Here is a 25,000-nt window from a genome sequence, read left to right on the forward strand (position 1 = left end):
TGTATATATGTATATGTCTGTGTCTGTATATACGTGTACATTGAGATGTATAGGTATGTATATTGTGCGTGTGTGGACGTGTATGTATATACATGTGTATGTGGGCGGGTTGGGCCATTTTTTCGTCTGTTTCCTTGCGCTACCTCGCTAACACGGGAGACAGCGACAAAGCAAAATAAATAAATAACATTTTTCAAAGCAAGCACCTGATCCACACATCCTCTACCAAACTTTTGAAATCACACTGCTCTTCCCCTATCTGATGCTCTGTACCTGCCTTTACCCTCTCAATCAATACCCTCCCATATAATTTCCCAGGAATACTTGACAAATTTATATATACTTCTGTAATTTGAACACACCTTTATCCCATTTGCTTTTCTACAATGGCACTATGCATGCATTCTGGTAATCCTCAGGCACTTCACCATGAACCATACATATACTGAATATCATTACCAACCAACCAGTCAGCAACACAGTCTCCTTTTAAATTAATTCCACTGCAATACAACCCAAACCTGCCACCTTGCCAGCTTTCATCTTCTTCAAAGCTTTTACTATGTCTTCTCTGTTTACCAAACCATTCTCCCTGACCCTCTCACTTCGCACATCACCTCGACCAAAACACCCTGTATCTGCCACTCTATCATCAAACACATTCAACAAAACCTTCAAAACACTCACTCCATCTCCTTCTCACGTCACCACTACCACCTCCCCATTAGCCCCCTTCACTGAAGTCCCCATATCTTATGCACTTTATTTACCTCTTCCAAAACATCTCATTTGCTCACTTTTTTCTCCTCTTGCACCTTTGTCTTGACCTCCTCTTTCTTTTGTACATCTCCCAGTCATTTGCATTACTTCCTTGCAAAATTCGGCCAAATGCCTCTCTCTTTTCTTTCATTTACAAACTTGCTTCTTCATCCCACCACACACCACCCTTTCTAATCTGCCCACCTTTCCCATGCTACAAGCATCTCTTGCATAAGCCATCACTGCTTCCCTAAATACATCCCATTCCTACCTCATTCCCTTCATGTCATTTGCTCTCACCTCTTCCCATTTTGCACTCAATCTCTCCTGGTGCTTCCTCACTCAGGTCGCCTTTCCAAGCTCACTCTCTCCACTCCCTTCACCCCAACATTCTCTCTTCTTTTCTGAAAACCTCTACAAATCTTCACCTTTGCCTCTAGTTGCCCCCTCTTTCACTCATCTATCAGTTAACACGTAATCCAGTAATGCTCTCTGCCCATCTCTACTACTTACATACATATACTTATGTATATCTCTCTTTTTAAACAGGTATTCCCAGTCGCCAGTCCTTTTTCAGCACACAAATCCACAAGCTTTTGACCATTTCCATTTACAACACTGAATACCCCATGTACACCAGTTATACCCTCAACTGGCACATTACTCACCTTTGTATTCAAATCACCCATCACTAATGAACACTCCCTGCCTGACTTCTTCTGTTTCCCCTTTTAGAAAGTTAAACATAAGGAGGGGAGGGTGTCTAGCCCCCCACTCCCATCCCCTTTCATTACCTTCTACAACACGTGGGAAGTATGTGGGAAGTATTCCTTCTCCCCTATTTATTCTTCCTAAAATTTAATGATACTCTCTGACCCCAACTCTCATTTGCCCTCTTTTTCACCTCTTGACCTCCTGCCACTTTTATACATTTCTCAAGTCATTTGCAGTACTTCCCAGCAAAATTCTTTTAAATGCCTCTCCTTTCTCTTTAACTAACAAACTTACTTCTTCATCCCACCTCTCACTACCCTTTCTAATCTGCTCACCTCCCACCTTTGTCATGCCACGTGTATCTTTTGCTTCTTTCACCTTTTGCCATTTTACACAATCTCTCATAGTGTCTCCTTTCCAAGCTCACTTACTCTCTTACAGAGCAGAGGAAAGGAAACTTAAACGAGCATTACCTAAGTACCTCTTGCATGTTAGGAAAGGTAACAAAATGGGTAGGAAAGTGAGAGATCATGTGACACTTCCCCTCTTTTATTATTACTTTTCCAAAGGAGGGGCTGAGAAAGCAGCTTTATGAGGATATTTTTCCCGTATGGATTTAGTTGTATTACTCGCCCTTCTTTGCTAAGACAAGAGATGGGAAACAGGTTTTAAGGGAAACAATAGTTATGTATCTCTATTCACCATGCAAGAAGAGTACAGGAATTAAAAAAATGCTATTTCATTGTAATCTTTATTGGGTTTTGAAATAATTTAAATTGGTCAATGGACTTTTCAATATATTTTCTGACCAAAGAAGCTTCTAGAGAACTGAGGATCACAGCCTAAAAGTTTATTTAGACCTATTTACAAACGCCTCAGACACACCTCATATCTCTTATGCAACACTTAACAAGTACACTTACATTTAAACACTTTTCACATTTTTCAAACTGTACATCAAAAATATATTTGCCACATTATACATAATATTAATAAAAAGTGAAAATAGAATTCCGCTAACTTCTTGAGCAAACATACAATAGAGTGAATTCTGCCAAGAAACTGAAAACAGTGCAGAAATGAGAAAGCTTTTCAACTCTAGACAAAATGGTTTGTGGTTTTTCTTTTTAAAAACCTAGTGAGAGCGGCATGGCAGCGGCAGGCTAATCCGCATCAGGCGCCTCCTTATATTATGAGAATCTGTCTGACACCTTAATCAAGTGAAGAAAGACAAGCAAGCAAGAAACTAAAAGCTGCTTTGATGAAGAAGAAGAAGAAGAAGAAGGATGGTCTAGTTTGCATGATGATTTTCCAGACTTTTGGTTATCAGAATTGAAGAATATTCTATGGGGATCAGTGTATTTTTCTTTTGAAAAAAAATACACATGCAACTTATAAATGACACAAGTCATTATAGACCATATCTTACAAACAGAGAAAAAGCATCTAAGAGAGGCAGATACACGATAAAGAGGATGCCTTAGAGTAAGTGCTGCAGCAAGATAGCAGAAGGTTCCTGAGGGGTTGTGCTGAGGAGCAAGTAAGGGGGCAAGCATCAACAAGGGGAAGAGCTAAAGAGTAGGGGGAAGGAAAAAGCCAGACAGTGTATAACTGGGAAGTTCTTTATATTTAGAGACACAAGTAAGAGGTGAGAGAGATGTATGCGTGTATGTGCATCTGTTTGTATAGAACAAGGAGGCAGAGCATCGCTTATGAGGGGGAGTATGTATGATAAAGATGAAATATGATGAACAAGATGAATGGTAATAAATAAATCAGGGTGACTTCATGCGTAGATCTGTACACGTAATAACAATGGGCTGCACACAGCCACCCTGAGTGCGGTGTGCACACACAAGTAACATTTTGGGTGTACACACAGCTTCATCTGTTTGTGGATTAAGCTGCGTGTAAGACACCTATCATGATGGTGGTTGTGGCAGCTTCTTTTAAGTACAATCCCACCAAAATGAACAGTAAAAAAGAATTACTCTGTAATCAATATCAGTATTTACAACTATACAGCTTATCTAAACACCATAGGCGGCATACGGGCACCATTGGGCCCAAGGCTGGTTAGGCCACACAAAAATTTGTGTCTTGCACATTTTACACAACACTCATACATCACTCACGTGAAGTCAGTAATGCTACTGTTTATTTGGTATGTCCATGGGTGCATGTCCTTTAGAAGCAGCAGTGTAGCACAACAGACAAGGCCACAGCACCACATTTGGCTGCACCACTGCTTTGTGATAGTGGTAATGATTTCAAATGTTACATTTATTGTAGTTACAGGAACATCTGGATGTTGCAAGCTGCACACATCAAACAGTCAAAACACAACAGTGACACAGACTTATCACTTCCACATTCTTCTAACACAACACCTAGTCCTGTTAAATATGTTTCATAAATGCTTTTCAGACTTTTTACCATTTCAAAAGATCACACCTGGATTAAGGCATCAACTTTATTTTCTGCTATGAGAGAGAATCATATTATGAAAAACAAATTTATGTTTTGCAACATCTGGAATTAATGCTATATTTACTAAATAATACAGTCCCTTTGCGTCACTGCCTTATGGAATTTCAACACCTTGTACAATTTGCCATCCAATTTCACAACTCTATATTTTCTCCTTGTACATATTTTCCTATCCATCTTTTATGCATACAAGTTAATCTCTTATATCACATGTTCCGATGCTGTTTATTTCAGAGCACCATTTTAGAATAGAGAATTTCAGTTTCAGAGTCTTCATACACTTTTTGCTCATTTAAAACTGTCATTTGTCATTAGCTTGACTGGTCAACATGAGGAATTTTAATGTTAATTTCATGACGTCAATAATTTCACAACTACATAAGACTGGAAATGAACATATATCTTTCTAGATTTTCAAATTGTCTTCAAACATTCATCTTACAATGTTTGAGATAATATTTTGACATGATTTGTATATGTAAGCTGTTTAATCTTTCCATTTAAGTGATTTTCTAGTTCATTTAACAGAAAAATAAATCTTATACAACACAAGGTAATGATCAACATTACTGTGTAACTAATTTTACATTTCTCATATCTTTGATACACTTAATAGGTAACAAGTCAGGTAAGTAAAATATATCTGCACATCTGATACTTTTACAACTCCATACGTGAAGTACAGTCGTCATGATGAGTTTGCCTGTAGGAACTGTACCATCATATCCTTTATCACAGGCCTACCGGGCTGGAAGTGGGTTTGCACTTAATGGTTATGCTTCTACAATCAAAAATTTGATTATAGGTTTTCCACGGTTCAGCATGATGCTATGACAACCAGAAGATAAGAAATCTCTGCAACACGGTGCAAAAGGTCAGGCGAGATTCGGGCTAAGTTTTCATTTGCAAAGTCACAAGGTGGAAAGATGTGAACCACATACGCAGGCTGAAAAAAATACAAGAAATTTGTAAGATTATTGAGAAGTGGAAACATACTTTGAACTAAGATATGTAAGAAAGTATGCAGCTACATGCAGAAGGAGACAAGGAAAACAATTTTGCAACTTCATATAAAATGAAAATATATTTATATCATCCTCAACCAGAACATGACAAACTGAAAATTTATGACAAATTCATCTACATTTTGTTTAATTGTTGTTAAGAAAATAAACAAATAATACAAACTATATTTCACTCCAAGACCCCTATTTGTAGAGCTCCCTAAGTTTCAGAGCTGTGCTACAGTCAGAAACAGGAAATGACAGACTCATTTGGAGCAAGAAGATCCTCAATGAGACTGTATTTAGTCAAGTGCTAATGGTGCAGCCTTGCCAAGAATTTTTCATGGTGTAAATATCAGCAGGAAGTCTAACATATACATGTTTAAAGGAACAGTAGTTCCAACAATATTATTTGGTTGCAAGGCATGGGCTATGGATAGGGTAGTAAAGATGTGATGGAAATGAAATGTGGTGTGAGGTGGATTGATCAAGTAATGTGAGGGTAAGAGAGATGTATGGCAATAAAGTGTATAGTTGAGAGAGCAGAAGAGGGTGTGAAGAAATGGTTTGGTCACATGGAGAGAATGAGAGAGGAAAGGTTGACGAAGAGAACATTGTGTCAGAGGTGGCGGGAACAGGGAGAAGTGGGAGACCAAACTGGACGAAGAAGGATGGAAAGAAAAAGATTTTGAGCAATCAGGGCCTGAACATACAGGAGGGTGAGAGGGGTTCAGTGTATTGACAGCACGTCAACCCCAGTATACCAAACTGTTCCAATTCACTCTATTCCTTGCACACCTTTCACCCTCCTGTATGTTCAGGCTCCGATACTTCCCACATATTCCCTGCTTATAAAAGGGGAGGGATCGTGGGGCTGGAAATCCTCCCCTCCAGTTTTTAATTTTCCAAAAAAAGGAACAGAGAATGGGGCTCATTCCTCAGTTCTTGACACTAACTTGCTAACAAGGGAAATGGTGAATATGTATGAAAGATATATATATATATATATATATATATATATATATATATATAGGGGATTAAGAATACTTCCCATGTATTCCCTGCGTGTCGTAGAAGGTGACTAAAAGGGGAGGGAGCGGGGACTGGAAATCCTCCCTTTTCGTTTTTTTTTTTTTTTTTTTTTTTTTAATTTTCCAAAAGAAGGAACAGAGGGGGCCAGGTGAGGATATTCCAAAAAAGGCCCAGTCCTCTGTTCTTAACGCTACCTCGGGAAATGGCGAATAGTTTAAAAGAAAAAGAAAATATATATATATATATATATATACATGAAATGGTTTGGTCACAGAGAGAATGAGTGAGGAAAGATTGCCAAAGAGGATATATCTGTCAGAGGTGGAGGGAACGAGGAGAAGTGGGAGACCAAATTGGAGGTGGAAAGATGGAGTGTAAAAGATTTTGAGTGATCGGGATCTGAACATGCAGGAGGGTGAAAGGCGTGCAAGGAATAGAGTGAATTGGAACGATGTGGTATACCGGGATCAATGTGCTATCAATGGATTCAACCAGGGCATGTGAAGCGTCTGGGGTAAACCATGGAAAGTTCTGTGGGGACTGGATGTGGAAAGGGAGTTGTGGTTTTGGTGCATTTTACATGACAGGTAGAGACTGAGTGTGAATGAATGTGGCCTTTGTTATGTTTTCCTAGCACTACCTCGTGCACATGTGGGGGGAGGGGGTTGTTATTTCTTGTGTGGTGGGGTGGCGACGGGAATGAATAAGGGCAGACAGTATGAATTATGTACATGTGTATATATGTATATGTCTGTGTGTGTGTATATATATATTGTATACGTTGAGATGTATAGGTATGTATATGTGCATATGTGGACGTGTATGTAGCCTACCTATGTGCAGAATTTGCACTTCTCTCTTCTGTGGACCAACATATATATGTTTCACAAGTCTTTGAACATACAATTGTGTGCATATATTAATGGATAGTATCTGAAATTGGCATAGATGTGGATATTTACAGCAAGTATAATCACCGATTTTTTTTTTTTTTTTAAAATACTGTGAAAAATGAAGAAATTAATGTTTATACACAGAAATGTCACAAAAGTACCTGTCACATGGCATTATCGTCCAGGAATCCTGATGTAGTTTTTTAATCTTGTAATAAGATCTCATTTAAATGTGTTGCTCAGTGACATCCATTGTTCAATAAGCTCAGTTTCAAATGCCTGCTTAGGGGTTAACCTTAATTAAATGTACCATCACCACACACTTGTGCATGGAAAATATCTTTATATAGACCATATTTTCTTTATTATTTTGAGATACCACATACTGTGGGTAGTGTATTTATTTGATAAGTGACTAATATTTATAATTGTGAAAACATTTGTCAACTCAATAGACATCAGTCCCAGCAACTAAGAGTGAAAGAAATCATTTATTGTTGAGATGGATTTTGTGCTGTATGAGGCTAAATACTATTCACTTTTATGATTATCACTTACGATCTGAAGAATAACATGAAGGCTGGAGAGAGTTTGACTGATTCGTGTACATATTAGAGATAAAGAAACAGGACAAGCAGGGTGCCACCCATCATATGTCACCTATGCACCATGTTGTGTTGCCGCTAACAGTGTCAGTCAGTATTTGATGATTTATGGTGAATGATATTTTAAAAAATTTTTCATTAATGAATGTTAATTTATTGTAACAAAATGTTACAAAAACCATATTATATATATATATATATATATATATATATATATATATATATATATTATCCCTGGGGATAGGGGAGAAAGAATACTTCCCACGTATTCCCTACGTGTCGTAGAAGGCGACTAAAAGGGGAGGGAGCGGGGGGCTGGAAATCCTCCCTTCTCATTATTTTTTTTTAATTTTCCAAAAGGAACAGAGAAGGGGGCCAGGTAAGGATATTCCCTCAAAGGCCCATTCCTCTGTTCTTAACGCTACGTCGCTAACACGGGAAATGGCGAATAGTTTAAAAAAAAAAAAAAAGTATGTATATACATGTGTATGTGCGTTGGTTGGGCCATTCTTTTGTCTGTTTCCTTGCGCGACCTCACTAACACGGGAGACAGCGACAAAGCATAATAAATTAATAAATAAATATATATACATATATATATATATATATATATATTTTCCCTGGGGATAGGGGAGAAAGAATACTTCCCACGTATTCCCTGCGTGTCGTAGAAGGCGACTAAAAGGGAAGGGAGCGGGGGGCTGGAAATCCTCCCCTCTCGTTTTTTTTTTTTTTTTTTTTCCAAAAGAAGGAACAGAGGAGAGGTCCAGGTGAGGATATTCCCTCAAGGGCCCAGTCCTCTGTTCTTAACGCTACCTCGCTATCGCGGGAAATAGCGAATAGTATGAAAAAAAATATATATATATATATATATATATATATATATATATATATATATATATATATATATATATATATATATATATGTTGTTCGCTGATGATACAGCGCTGGTGGCTGATTCATGTGAGAAACTGCAGAAGCTGGTGACTGAGTTTGGTAAAGTGTGTGGAAGAAGAAAGTTAAGAGTAAATGTGAATAAGAGCAAGGTTATTAGGTACAGTAGGGTTGAGGGTCAAGTCAATTGGGAGGTGAGTTTGAATGGAGAAAAACTGGAGGAAGTGAAGTGTTTTAGATATCTGGGAGTGGATCTGGCAGCGGATGAAACCATGGAAGCGGAAGTGGATCATAGGGTGGGGGAGGGGGCGAAAATTCTGGGGGCCTTGAAGAATGTGTGGAAGTCGAGAACATTATCTCGGAAAGCAAAAATGGGTATGTTTGAAGGAATAGTGGTTCCAACAATGTTGTATGGTTGCGAGGCGTGGGCTATGGATGGAGTTGTGCGCAGGAGGATGGATGTGCTGGAAATGAGATGTTTGAGGACAATGTGTGGTTTGATCGAGTGAGTAACGTAAGGGTAAGAGAGATGTGTGGAAATAAAAAGAGCGTGGTTGAGAGAGCAGAAGAGGGTGTTTTGAAGTGGTTTGGGCACATGGAGAGAATGAGTGAGGAAAGATTGACCAAGAGGATATATGTGTCGGAGGTGGAGGGAACGAGGAGAAGAGGGAGACCAAATTGGAGGTGGAAAGATGGAGTGAAAAAGATTTTGTGTGATCGAGGCCTGAACATGCAGGAGGGGGAAAGGAGGGCAAGGAATAGAGTGAATTGGAGCGATGTGGTATATCGGGGTTGACGTGCTGTCAGTGGATTGAATCAAGGCATGTGAAGCGTCTGGGGTAAACCATGGAAAGCTGTGTAGGTATGTATATTTGCGTGTGTGGACGTATGTATATACATGTGTATGGGGGGGGGGTTGGGCCATTTCTTTCGTCTGTTTCCTTGCGCTACCTCGCAAATGCGGGAGACAGCGACAAAGTATAATAAATATAAATAATATAATATATATATATATATATATATATATATATATATATATATATATATATATATATATATATATCTGTTCCTTCTTTTAGAAAATTAAAAAAAAAAAAAACAAGAGGGGAGGACTTCCAGCCCCCCCCGCTCCCTCCCCTTTTAGTCGCCTTCTACGACACACAGAGAATATGTGGGAAGTATTCTTTCTCCCCTATCCCCAGGGATAAGCATGATATGTATATTTCATATTTATTTATTTATTTTGCTTTGTCGCTGTCTCCCACGTTAGCAAGGTAGTGCAAGGAAACAGACGAAAGAATGGCCCAACCCGCCCACATACACATGTATATACATAAACGCCCACACACGCAAATATACATACCTATACATCTCAATGTACACATATATATACACACACAGACATATACATGTATACACATGTTGGAAAGGATCACAATTTTGTGCGTGATCAAGATATTCCTATGAGTCATGTTTCATTTTCCCCGTGGACTCATAGGAATATACACATGTACATAATTCATACTATCTGCCTTTATTTATTCCCACTGCCACCTCGCCACACATGGAATAACAACCCCCTACCCCCTCATGTGTGTGAGGTAGCGCTAGAAAAAGACAACAAAGGCCCGATTCATTCACACTCAGTCTCTAGCTGTCATGTAATAAAGTAATAATGATATATATATATATATATATATATATATATATATATATATATATATATATATATATATATATATATATATATATATTTTATTATACTTTGTTGCTGTCTTCCACATATGTGAGGTAGTGCAAGGACACAGATGAAAGAAAGGCCCGACCCACCCACATACATAAGTATATACATACACGTCCACACACACATATACATACCTATACATTTCAATGTATGAATATATATATATATATATATATATATGACGTGCTGTCAGTGGATTGAATCAAGGCATGTGAAGCGTCTGGGGTAAACCATGGAAAGCTGTGTAGGTATGTATATTTGCGTGTGTGGACGTGTGTATGTACATGTGTATGGGGGGGGGGGCCATTTCTTTCGTCTGTTTCCTTGCGCTACCTCGCAAACGCGGGAGACCGACAAAGTATAAAAAAAAAAAAAAAAAAAAAAAATATATATATATATATATATATATATATATATATATATATATATATATATATATATATATATATATATATATATATATTTTTTTTTGTCGCTGTCTCCCGCGTTTGCGAGGTAGCGCAAGGAAACAGACAAAAGAAATGGCCCAACCCACCCCCATACACATGTATATACATACGTCCACACACGCAAATATACATACCTACACAGCTTTCCATGGTTTACCCCTTACGCTTCACATGCCCTGATTCAATCCACTGACAGCACGTCAACCCCGGTATACCACATCGATCCAATTCACTCTATTCCTTGCCCTCCTTTCACCCTCCTGCATGTTCAGGCCCCGATCACACAAAATCTTTTTCACTCCATCTTTCCACCTCCAATTTGGTCTCCCACTTCTCCTCATTCCCTCCACCTCCAACACATATATCCTCTTGGTCAATCTTTCCTCACTCATTCTCTCCATGTGCCCAAACCATTTCAAAACACCCTCTTCTGCTCTCTCAACCACGCTCTTTTTATTTCCACACATCTCTCTTACCCTTACGTTACTTACTCGATCAAACCACCTCACACCACACATTGTCCTCAAACATCTCATTTCCAGCACATCCATCCTCCTGCGCACAACTCTATCCGTAGCCCACGCCTCGCAACCATACAACATTGTTGGAACCACTATTCCTTCAAACATACCCATTTTTGCTTTCCGAGATAATGTTCTCGACTTCCACACATTCTTCAAGGCTCCCAGGATTTTCGCCCCCCTTCCCCCACCGTATGATCCACTTCCGCTTCCATGGTTCCATCCGCTGCCAGATCCACTCCCAGATATCTAAAACACTTTACTTCCTCCAGTTTTTCTCCATTCAAACTTACCTCCCAATTGACTTGACCCTCAACCCTACTGTACCTAATAACCTTGCTCTTATTCACATTTACTCTTAACTTTCTTCTTTCACACACTTTACCAAACTCAGTCACCAGCTTCTGCAGTTTCTCACATGAATCAGCCACCAGCGCTGTATCATCAGTGAACAACAACTGACTCACTTCCCAAGCTCTCTCATCCCCAACAGACTTCATACTTGCCCCTCTTTCCAAAACTCTTGCATTCACCTCCCTAACAACCCCATCCATGAACAAATTAAACAACCATGGAGACATCACACACCCCTGCCGCAAACCTACATTCACTGAGAACCAATCACTTTCCTCTCTTCCTACACGTACACATGCCTTACATCCTCGATAAAAACTTTTCACTGCTTCTAACAACTTGCCTCCCACACCATATATTCTTAATACCTTCCACAGAGCATCTCTATCAACTCTATCATATGCCTTCTCCAGATCCATAAATGCTACATACAAATCCATTTGCTTTTCTAAGTATTTCTCACATACATTCTTCAAAGCAAACACCTGATCCACACATCCTCTACCACTTCTGAAACCACACTGCTCTTCCCCAATCTGATGCTCTGTACATGCCTTCACCCTCCCAATCAATACCCTCCCATATAATTTACCAGGAATACTCAACAAACTTATACCTCTGTAATTTGAGCACTCACTCTTATCCCCTTTGCCTTTGTACAATGGCACTATGCACGCATTCCGCCAATCCTCAGGCACCTCACCATGAGTCATACATACATTAAATAACCTTACCAACCAGTCAATAATACAGTCACCCCTTTTTTAATAAATTCCACTGCAATACCATCCAAACCTGCTGTCTTGCCGGCTTTCATCTTCCGCAAAGCTTTTACTACCTCTTCTCTGTTAACCAAATCATTTTCCCTAACCCTCTCACTTTGCACACCACCTCGACCAAAACACCCTATATCTGCCACTCTATCATCAAACACATTCAACAAACCTTCAAAATACTCACTCCATCTCCTCACATCACCACTACTTGTTATCACCTCCCCATTTGCGCCCTTCACTGAAGTTCCCATTTGCTCCCTTGTCTTACACACTTTATTTACCTCCTTCCAGAACATCTTTTTATTCTCCCTAAAATTTAATGATACTCTCTCACCCCAACTATCATTTGCCCTCTTTTTCACCTCTTGCACCTTTCTCTTGACCTCCTGTCTCTTTCTTTTATACATGATGAAGAAGTAAGACTATTAGTGAAAGAGAAGAGAGAGGCATTTGGACGATTTTTGCAGGGAAAAAATGCAATTGAGTGGAAGATATATATATATATTTACTTATTTATTTTGCTTTGTCGCTGTCTCCCGCGTTTGCAAGGTAGCGCAAGGAAACAGACGAAAGAAATGGCCCAACCCACCCCCATACACATGTATATACATACACGTTCCCGCACGCAAATATACATACCCATACATCTCAATGTACACATATATATACACACACAGACATATACATATATACACAATTCACACTGTCTGCCTTTATTCATTCCCATTGCCACCTCGCCACACATGGAATAACATCCCCCTCCCCCCTCATGTGTGCGAGGTAGCGCTAGGAAAAGACAACAAAGGCCCCACCCGTTCACACTCTGTCTCCAGCTGTCATACAATAATGCCCCAAACCACAGCTCCCCCTCCACATCCAGTCCCCACGGAACTTTCCATGGTTTACCTCAGACGCTTCACATGCCCTGATTCAATCCATTGACAGCACGTCTACCCCGGTATACCACATCGATCCAATTCACTCTATTCCTTGCCCGCCTTTCACCCTTCTGCATATTCAGGCCCCAATCACTCAAAATCTTTTTCACTCCATCTTTCCACCTCCAATTTGGTCTCCCACTTCTCCTCGTTCCCTCCACCTCCGACACATATATCCTCTTGGTCAATCTTTCCTCACTCATTCTCTCCATGTGACTAAACCATTTCAATACATCCTCTTCTACTCTCTCAACCACACTTTTTATTACCACACATCTCTCTTACCCTTTCATTACTTACTCGATCAAACCACCTCACACCACATATTGTCCTCAAACATCTCATTTCCAACACATTCACCCTCCTCCACACAATGCCATCTATAGCCCATGCCTCATAACATTGTTGGAATCACTATTCCTTCAAACATACCCATTTTTGCTTTCCGAGATAATGTTCACGCCTTCCACACATTCTTCAACGCTCCCAGAATATTTGCCCCCTACCCCACCCTGTGACTCACTTCCGCTTCCATGGCTCCATTTGCTGCCAAATCCACTCCCAGATATCTGAAACACTTCACTTCCTCCAGTTTTTCTCCATTCAAACTTTCCTCCCAACTAACTTGTCCCTCAACCCTACTGTACCTAATAACCTTGCTCTTATTCACATTTACTCTCAGCTTTCTTCTTTCACACACTTTACCAAACTCAGTCACCTGCTTCTGCAGTTTCTCACCATAATCAGCCACCAGCGAACAACAAGTGACTCGCTCTCATCCACAACAGACTGCATGCTTGCCCCTCTCTCCAAAACTCTTGCATTCACCTCCCTAACAACCCCATCCATAAACAAATTAAATAACCATGGAGACATCATGCACCCCTGCCACAAACCGACATTCACTGAGAAACAATCACTTTCCTCTCTTCCTACTCATACGCATGCCTTACATCCTCGATAAAAACTTTTCACTGCTTCCAGCATCTTACCTCTCACACAATATACTCTTACTATTTTCCACAGAGCATCTCTATCAACTCTTATCATATGCCTTCTCCAGATCATAAAAGCTACATACAAATCCATTTGTTTTTCTAAGTATTTCTCACATACATTCTTCAAAGCAAACACCTGATCCACACATCCTCTACCACTTCTGAAACCACACTGCTCTTCCCCAATCTGATGCTCTGTACATGCCTTCACCCTCTCAATCAATACCCTTCCATACAATTTCCCAGGAATACTCAACAAACTTATACCTCTATAATATGAACACTAACCTTTATCCCCTTTGCCCTTGCACAATGGCAAAAGCATGCATTCTGCCAATCCTCAGGCACTTCACCATAAGCCATACATACATTGAATATCCTCACCATCCAGTGAACAACACACTCACCCCCTTTGTTAGTAAATTCAATTGCAATACCATTCAAAGCCGCCGCCTTACTGGCTTTCATCTTCCGCAAAGCTTTCACGAACTCTTCTCTGTTAACCAAATCATTCTCCCTGACCCTCTCACTTTGCACACCACCTCAACCAAAACACCCTAAATCTGCCACTCTATCATCTAACACATTCAACAAACCTTCAAAATACTCACTCCATCTTCTCACATCACTATTTGTTATTACCTTCCCATTAGCCCCCTTCACCGATGTTACCATTTTTTCTCGTCTTATGCACTTTATTTATCTCCTTCCAAAACATTTTTATTCTCTCTAAAATTCAGTGATACTCTCTCATCCCAACTCTCATTTGCCCTCTTTTTCACCAATTCCACCTTTCTCTTAACCTCCTACCTCTTTCTTTTATACATCTCCCAGTCATTTGCACTATTTCCCTGCAAAAATCATCGAAATGCCTCTCTCTTCTGTTTCACTAATAATCTTACTTCATCCCACCATTCCACTACCCTTTCTAATCTGCCCACCTCCCACGCTTCTCATGCCACAAGCATCTCTTGCTTCCCTAAATACATCCTATTCCTCCACCACTCCCCTGGTACTTCCTCACACACACACACACACACACACACACACACACACACACACACACAGAAAAACTGGAGGAAGTAAAGTGTTTTAGATATCTGGGAGTGGATCTGGCAGTGGATGGAACCATGGAAGCGGAAGTGAATCATAGGGTGGGGGAGGGGACGAAAATCCTGGAAGCCTTGAAGAATGTGTGGAAGTCGAGAACATTATCTCGGAAAGCAAAAATGGGTATGTTTGAAGGAATAGTGGTTCCAACAATGTTGTATGGTTGCGAGGCGTGGGCTATGGATAGAGTTGTGCGTAGGAGGGTGGATGTGCTGGAAATGAGATGTTTGAGGACAATGTGTGGTGTGAGGTGGTTAGATCGAGTAAGTAATGTAAGGGTAAGAGAGATGTGTGGAAATAAAAAGAGCGTGGTTGAGAGAGCAGAAGAGGGTGTTTTGAAATGGTTTGGGCACATGGAGAGAATGAGTGAGGAAAGACTGACCAAGAGGATATATGTGTCGGAGGTGGAGGGAACGAGGAGAAGTGGGAGACCAAATTGGAGGTGGAAAGATGGAGTGAAAAAGATTTTGAGTGATCGGGGCCTGAACATGCAGGAGGGTGAAAGGCGGTCAAGGAATAGAGTGAATTGGATCGATGTGGTATACCGGGGTTGACGTGCTGTCAGTGGACTGAATCAGGGCATATGAAGCGTCTGGGGTAAACCATGGAAAGTTGTGTGGGGCCTGGATGTGGAAAGGGAGCTGTGGTTTCGGGCATTATTGCATGACAGCTGGAGACTGAGTGTGAACGAATGGGGCCTTTGTTGTCTTTTCCTAGTGCTACCTCGCACACATGAGGGGGGAGGGGGATAGTATTCCATGTGTGGCGAGGTGGCGATGGGAATGAATAGGGGCAGGCAGTGTGAATTGTGTGCATGGGTATATATGTATGTGTCTGTGTGTGTATATATATGTGTACATTGAGATGTATAGGTTTGTATATTTGCATGTGTGGGCATGTGTGTGTGTACATTGTGTATGGGGGTGGGTTGTGCCATTTCTTTCGTCTGTTTCCTTGCGCTACCTCACAAACGCGGGAGACAGCGACAAAGCAAAATAAATATATATATATATATATATATATAGAGAGAGAGAGAGAGAGAGAGAGAGAGATAGAGAGTGGCAGATATAGGGTGCTTTGGTCGAGGTGGTGTGCAAAGTGAGAGGGTTAGGGAAAATAATTTGGTAAACAGAGAAGAGGTAGTAAAAGCTTTGCGGAAGATGAAAGCCGGCAAGGCAGCAGGTTTGGATGGTATTGCAGTGGAATTTATTAAAAAAGGGGGTGACTGTATTGTTGACTGGTTGGTAAGGTTATTTAATGTATGTATGACTCATGGTGAGGTGCCTGAGGATTGGCGGAATGCGTGCATAGTGCCATTGTACAAAGGCAAAGGGGATAAGAGTGAGTGCTCAAATTACAGAGGTATAAGTTTGTTGAGTATTCCTGGTAAATTATATGGGAGGGTATTGATTGAGAGGGTGAAGGCATGTACAGAGCATCAGATTGGGGAAGAGCAGTGTGGTTTCAGAAGTGGTAGAGGATGTGTGGATCAGGTGTTTGCTTTGAAGAATGTATGTGAGAAATACTTAGAAAAGCAAATGGATTTGTATGTAGCATTTATGGATCTGGAGAAGGCATATGATAGAGTTGATAGAGATGCTCTGTGGAGGGTATTAAGAATGTATGGTGTGGGAGGAAAGTTGTTAGAAGCAGTGAAAAGTTTTTATTGAGGATGTAAGGCATGTGTACGTGTAGGAAGAGAGGAAAGTGATTGGTTCTCAGTGAATGTAGGTTTGCGGCAGGGGTGTGTGATGTCTCCATGGTTGTTTAATTTGTTTATTGATGGGGTTGTTAGGGAGGTAAATGCAAGAGTTTTGGAAAGAGGGGCAAGTATGAAGTCTGTTGGGGATGAGAGAGCTTGGGAAGTGAGTCAGTTGTTGTTCGCTGATGATACAGCGCTGGTGGCTGATTCATGTGAGAAACTGCAGAAGCTGGTGACTGAGTTTGGTAAAGTGTGTGGAAGAAGAAAGTTAAGAGTAAATGTGAATAAGAGCAAGGTTATTAGGTACAGTAGGGTTGAGGGTCAAGTCAATTGGGAGGTGAGTTTGAATGGAGAAAAACTGGAGGAAGTGAAGTGTTTTAGATATCTGGGAGTGGATCTGGCAGCGGATGGAACCATGGAAGCGGAAGTGGACCATAGGGTGGGGGAGGGGGCGAAAATTCTGGGAGCCTTGAAGAATGTGTGGAAGTCGAGAACATTATCTCGGAAAGCAAAAATGGGTATGTTTGAAGGAATAGCGGTTCCAACAATGTTGTATGGTTGCGAGGCGTGGGCTATGGATAGAGTTGTGCGCAGGAGGATGGATGTGCTGGAAATGAGATGTCTGAGGACAATGTGTGGTGTGAGGTGGTTTGATCGAGTAAGTAACGTAAGGGTAAGAGAGAGGTGTGGAAATAAAAAGAGCATGGTTGAGAGAGCAGAAGAGGATGTTTTGAAATGGTTTGGGCACATGGAGAGAATGAGTGAGGAAAGGTTGACTAAGAGGATATATGTGTCGGAGGTGGAGGGAACGAGGAGAAGAGGGAGACTAAATTGGAGGTGGAAAGATGGAGTGAAAAAGATTTTGTGTGATCGGGGCCTGAACATGCAGGAGGGTGAAAGGAGAGCAAGGAATAGAGTGAATTGGAGCGATGTGGTATACCGGGGTTGATGTGCTGTCAGTGGATTGAATCAAGGCATGTGAAGCGTCTGGGGTAAACCATGGAAAGCTGTGTAGGTATGTATATTTGCATGTGTGAACGTATGTATATACATGTGTATGGGGGGGGGTTGGGCCATTTCTTTCGTCTGTTTCCTTGCGCTACCTCGCAAACGCGGGAGACAGCGACAAAGTATAAAAAAAAAAAATATATATATATATATATATATATATATATATATATATATATATATATATTTTTTCATACTATTCGCCATTTCCCGCATTAGCGAGGTAGCGTTGAGAAAAGAGGACTGGGTCTTTGAGGGAATATCCTCACCTGGCCCCCTTCTCTGTTCCCTCTTTGGAAAATTAAAAAAAAAGCGAGAGGGGAGGATTTCCAGCCAGCCGCTCCCTCCCCTTTTAGTCGCCTTCTACGACATGCAGGGAATATGTGGGAAGTATTCTTTCTCCCCTATCCCCAGGGATTTAAACTACCACCTGCAATTTATCATTTCCTCATTTGAATACAAAGGACTGATATTTGCCACAGCATTTAAAGTGACTGATACATGTCCAGAGGCAGAATGGATCACAAAATAATGTTACACACACCACAATCTCATAAAGGTAGCCAATTCCCTAGTGCGCTGATGACCCTAATGTTCTTGTGTTCAATTACTTTCCTCCAGGTAACGCCAGATGATTTCATCCAGCAGACAAAAAGACATCGTACTGACAAGGAATTATTTCCACTGACATATAACCTATTAATTAAGCTACAGTTACATAACCAATTTATTACTCTGACACCACAGTATATGGATTATATATTATCGAGATCACGAAACAAGACTTATCAGTGCCTATGTAATAATGAGCCACTGGCACCTCACCCATTCACCCAGAGCATCGTTACATTGGGGTACCACCCGCTCCACACAGGGAGAGGTGTTTCCAAATTCTTTGTTAATATATCTGAAAATGCATGGGGCTTACAGAGTTTGAAAGGGTTTTGGTAAGAGTGTACAAACAAATATCAAATTAATACAATGATGATTAATCTGCACAAAATAGATCAACAGGTGACAAAGGTTTTCATATTCTAAGTCAGCTTTTAATGAAAATAAAATAGTGTAAAACTTTTAAAGGAAAAGGTATATCGATAAAAGAGCGTCATCAGATAATTCTGATACCATCCCTCAAGATACCAAAAATCTTTACCAAGCCATATCAACATATATATATATATATATATATATATATATATATGGAAGCGGAAGTGGATCATAGGGTGGGGGAGGGGGCGAAAATTCTGGGAGCCTTGAAGAATGTGTGGAAGTCGAGAACATTATCTCGGAAAGCAAAAATGGGTATGTTTGAAGGAATAGTGGTTCCAACAATGTTGTATGGTTGCGAGGCATGGACTATGGATAGAGTTGAGCACAGGAGGATGGATGTGCTGGAAATGAGATGTTTGAGGACAATGTGTGGTGTGAGGTGGTTTGATCGAGTAAGTAACGTAAGGGTAAGAGAGATGTGTGGAAATAAAAAGAGCGTGGTTGAGAGAGCAGAAGAGGGTGTTTTGAAATGGTTTGGTCACATGGAGAGAATGAGTGAGGAAAGATTGACCAAGAGGATATATGTGTCAGAGGTGGAGGGAACGAGGAGAAGAGGGAGACCAAATTGGAGGTGGAAAGATGGAGTGAAAAAGATTTTGTGTGATCGGGGCCTGAACATGCAGGAGGGTGAAAGGAGGGCAAAGAATAGAGTGAATTGGAGCGATGTGGTATACCGGGGTTGACGTGCTGTCAGTGGATTGAATCAAGGCATGTGTATGGGGGTGGGTTGGGCCATTTCTTTCGTCTGTTTCCTTGCACTACCTCGCAAACGCGGGAGACAGCGACAAAGCAAAAAAAAAAATATATATATATATATATCGAGGATGTAAGGCATGTGTACATGTAGGAAGAGAGGAAAGTGATTGGTCTCAGTGAATGTAGGTTTGCGGCAGGAGTGTGTGATGTCTCCATGGTTGTTTAATTTGTTTATGGATGGGGTTGTTAGGGAGGTGAATGCAAGAGTTTTGGAAAGAGGGGCAAGTATGAAGTCTGTTGGGGATGAGAGAGCTTGGGAAGTGAGTCAGTTGTTGTTCGCTGATGATACAGCGCTGGTGGCTGATTCATGTGAGAAACTGCAGAAGCTGGTGACTGAGTTTGGTAAAGTGTGTGAAAGAAGAAAGTTAAGAGTAAATGTGAATAAGAGCAAGGTTATTAGGTACAGTAGGGTTGAGGGTCAAGTCAATTGGGAGGTGAGTTTGAATGGAGAAAAACTGGAGGAAGTGAAGTGTTTTAGATATCTGGGAGTGGATCTGGCAGCAGATGGAACCATGGAAGCGGAAGTGGATCATAGGGTGGGGGAGGGGGCGAAAATTCTGGGAGGCCTTGAAGAATGTGTGGAAGTCGAGAACATTATCTCGTTAAGCAAAAATGGGTATGTTTGAAGGAATAGTGGTTCCAACAATGTTGTATGGTTGCGAGGCGTGGGCTATGGATAGAGTTGTGCGCAGGAGGATGGATGTGCTGGAAATGAGATGTTTGAGGACAATGTGTGGTGTGAGGTGGTTTGATCGAGTAACGTAAGGGTAAGAGAGATGTGTGGAAATAAAAAGAGCGTGGTTGAGAGAGCAGAAGAGGGTGTTTTGAAATGGTTTGGGCACATGGAGAGAATGAGTGAGGAAAGATTGACCAAGAGGATATATGTGTCGGAGGTGGAGGGAATGAGGAGAAGAGGGAGACCAAATTGGAGGTGGAAAGATGGAGTGAAAAAGATTTTGTGTGATTGGGGCCTGAACATGCAGGAGGGTGAAAGGAGGGCAAGGAATAGAGTGAATTGGAGCGATGTGGTATACCGGGGTTGACGTGCTGTCAGTGGATTGAATCAAGGCATGTGAAGCGTCTGGGGTAAACCATGGAAAGCTGTGTAGGTATGTATATTTGCGTGTGTGGACGTATGTATATACATGTGTATGGGGGTGGGTTGGGCCATTTCTTTCGTCTGTTTCCTTGCGCTACCTCGCAAACGCGGGAGACCGACAAAGCAAAAAAAAAATATATATGTTATTATTATTATTTATTTATTTATTTATTTTGCTTTGTCGCTGTCTCCTGCGTTAGCGAGGCAGCGCAAGGAAACAGACGAAAGAATGGCCCAACCCGCCCACATACACATGTATATACATACATGTCCACACATGCAAATATACATACCTATACATCTCAATGTACACATATATATGCACACACAGACATATACATATATACACATGTACATAATTCATACTGTCTGCCTTTATTTATTCCCATCGCCACCTCGCCACACATGGAATAACAACCCCCTCCCCCCTCGTGTGTGCGAGGTAGCACTAGGAAAAGACACCAAAGGCCCCGTTCGTTCACACTCAGTCTCTAGCTGTCATGTAATAATGCATCGAAACCACAGTTCCCTTTCCACATCCAGGCCCCACACAACTTTCCATGGTTTACCCCAGACGCTTCACATGCCCTGGTTCAATCCATTGACAGCAGGTCGACCCCAGTATACCACATCGTTCCAATTCACTCTAATTCTTGCACACCTTTCACCCTCCTGCATGTTCAGGCCCCGATCACTCAAAATCTTTTTCACTCCATCTTTCCACCTCCAATTTGGTCTCCCACTTCTCCTCGTTCCCTCCACCTCTGGCACATATATCCTCTTGGTCGATCTTTCCTCACTCATTCTCTCCATGTGACCAAACCATTTCAAAACACCCTCTTCTGCTCTCTCATCCACACTCTTTTTATTTCCACACATCTCTCTTACCCTTACATTACTTATTCGATCAAACCACCTCACACCACATACTGTCCTCAAACATCTCATTTCCAGCACATCCACCCTCCTGCGCACAACTCTATCCATAACCCATGCCTCACAACCATACAACATTGTTGGAACCACTATTCCTTCAAACATACCCATTTTTGCTTTCTGAGATAATGTTCTTGACTTCCAAACATTCTTCAAGGCTCCCAGAATTTTCGCCCCCTCCCCCACCCTATGATTCACTTCCGTTTCCATGGTTCCATCCGCTGCCAGATCCACTCCCAGATATCTAAAACACTTTACTTCCTCCAGTTTTTCTCCAATCAAACTTACCTCCCAATTGAATTGACCCTAAACCCTACTGTACCTAATAACCTTGCTCTTATTCACATTTACTCTTAACTTTCTTCTTTCACACACTTTACCAAACTCAGTCACCAGCTTCTGCAGTTTCTTACTTAATCAGCCACCAGCGCTGTATCATCAGCGAACAACAACTGACTCACACTCTCTCATCCACAACAGACTGCATACTTGCCCCTATTTCCAAAACTCCCAGATATCTAAAACACTTTACTTCCTCCAGTTTTTCTCCATTCAAACTTACCTCCCAATTGACTTGACCCTAAACCCTACTGTACCTAATAACCTTGCTCTTATTCACATTTACTCTTAACTTTCTTCTTTCACACACTTTACCAAACTCAGTCACCAGCTTCTGCAGGTTCTTACTTAATCAGCCACCAGCGCTGTATCATCAGCGAACAACAACTGACTCACACTCTCTCATCCACAACAGACTGCATACTTGCCCCTCTTTCCAAAACTCTTGCATTCACCTCCCTAACAACCCCATCCATAAACAAATTAAACCACCATGGAGACATCACACACCCCTGCCGCAAACCTACATTCACTAAGAACCAATCACTTTCCTCTCTTCCTACACGTACACATGCCTTACATCCTCGATAAAAACTTTTCACTGCTTCTAACAACTTGCCTCCCACACCATATATTCTTAAAACCTTCCACAGAGCATCTCTATCAACTCTATCATATGCCTTCTCCAGATCCATAAATGCTATATACAAATCCATTTGCTTTTCTAAGTATTTCTCACATACATACTTCAAAGCAAACACCTGATCCACACATCCTCTACCACTTCTGAAACCACACTGCTCTTCCCCAATCTGATGCTCTGTACATGCCTTCACCCTCTCAATCATTACCCTCATATATAATTTACCAGGAATACTCAACAAACTTATACCTCTGTAATTTGAGCACTCACTCTTATCCCCTTTGCCTTTGTACAATGGCACTATGCAAGCATTCCGCCAATCCTCAGGCACCTCACCATGAATCATACATATATTAAATAACCTTACCAACCAGTTAATACAGTCACCCCCTTTTTTAATAAATTCCACTGAAATACCATCCACACCTGCTGCCTTGCCGGCTTTCATCTTCCATAAAGCTTTTACTACCTCTTCTCTATTTACCAAATCATATTCCCTAACCCTCTCACTTTGCACACCACCTCGACCAAAACACCCTATATCTGCCACTCTATCATCAAACACATTCAACAGACCTTCAAAATACTCATTCCATCTCCTTCTCACATCACCACTACTTGTTATCACCTCCCCATTAGCCCCCTTCACTGAAGTTCCTATTTGCTGCCTTGTCTTACGCACTTTATTTACCTCCTTCCAAAACATCTTTTTATTCTCCCTGAAATTTAATGATACTCTCTCACCCCAACTCTCATTTGCCCCCTTTTTCACCTCTTGCACCTTTCTCTTGACCTCCTGCCTCTCTCTTTTATACCTCTCCCACTCATTTGCATTTTTCCCTGCAAAAATCATCCAAATGCCTCTCTCTTCTCTTTCACTAGTAATCTTACTTCATCCCACCACTCACTACCTTTTCTAATCAACCCACCTCCCACGCTTCTCATGCCACAAGCATCTTTTGGGCAAGCCATCACTGCTTCCCTAAATACATCCCATTCCTCCCCCACTCCCCTTACCTCCTTTGTTCTCACCTTTTTCCATTCTGTACTCAGTCTCTCCTGGTACTTCCTCACACAAGTCTCCTTCCCAAGCTCACTTACTCTCACCACTCTCTTCACCCCAACATTCTTCTTTTCTGAAAACCCCCACAAACCTTCACCTTCGCCTCCAGAAGATAATGATCAGACATCCCTCCAGTTGCACCTCTCAGCACATTAACATCCAAAAGTCTCTCTTTCGTGCATCTATCAATAAATAATAATAATAATATATACTCTCACCACTCTCTTCACCCCAACATTCTCTCTTCTTTTCTGAAAACCCCCACAAACCTTCACCTTCGCCTCCACAAGATAATGATCAGACATCCCTCCAGTTGCACCTCTCAGCACATTAACATCCAAAAGTCTCTCTTTCGTGCGTCTATAAATGAATAATAATAATAATAATAATAATATATATATATATATATATATATATATATATATATATATATATATATATATATATATATATATATATTTTTTTTTTTTTTGCTTTGTCGCTGTCTCCCGCGTTTGCGAGGTAGCACAAGGAAACAGACGAAAGAAATGGCCCAACCCACCCCCATACACATGCATATACATACGTCCACACACGCAAATATACATACCTACACAGCTTTCCATGGTTTACCCCAGACGCTTCACATGCCTTGATTCAATCCACTGACAGCACGTCAACCCCGGTATACCATATCGCTCCAATTCACTCTATTCCTTGCCCTCCTTTCACCCTCCTGCATGTTCAGGCCCCGATCACACAAAATCTTTTTCACTCCATCTTTCCACCTCCAATTTGGTCTCCCTCTTCTCCTTGTTCCCTCCACCTCCGACACATATATCCTCTTGGTCAATCTTTCCTCACTCATTCTCTCCATGTGACCAAACCATTTCAAAACACCCTCTTCTGCTCTCTCAACCACGCTCTTTTTATTTCCACACATCTCTCTTACCCTTACGTTACTTACTCGATCAAACCACCTCACACCACACATTGTCCTCGAACATCTCATTTCCAGCACATCCATCCTCCTGCGCACAACTCTATCCATAGTCCACGCCTCGCAACCATACAACATTGTTGGAACCGCTATTCCTTCAAACATACCCATTTTTGCTTTCCGAGATAATGTTCTCGACTTCC

General features: G+C 41.1%; 1 protein-coding gene across 4 annotated transcripts in view; it reads right to left on the minus strand.

Annotated features, from left to right (window-relative positions):
* Positions 1–2,210: 2,210 nt before the first annotated feature.
* Positions 2,211–25,000, minus strand: part of LOC139756512 (uncharacterized) — a 650,205-nt gene continuing 627,415 nt past the window's right edge. For all 4 annotated transcript variants that reach the window (XM_071675967.1, XM_071675968.1, XM_071675969.1 and 1 more), the window contains one exon: positions 2,211–4,909. In XM_071675967.1, coding sequence (XP_071532068.1) covers positions 4,781–4,909 — 129 coding nt within the window. In that variant the 3' untranslated portion in view covers positions 2,211–4,780. The remainder of the gene's footprint in view (positions 4,910–25,000) is intronic.

The sequence above is a fragment of the Panulirus ornatus genome, chromosome 22, assembly GCF_036320965.1.
Source record: "Panulirus ornatus isolate Po-2019 chromosome 22, ASM3632096v1, whole genome shotgun sequence".
Lineage (NCBI taxonomy): Eukaryota > Metazoa > Arthropoda > Malacostraca > Decapoda > Palinuridae > Panulirus > Panulirus ornatus.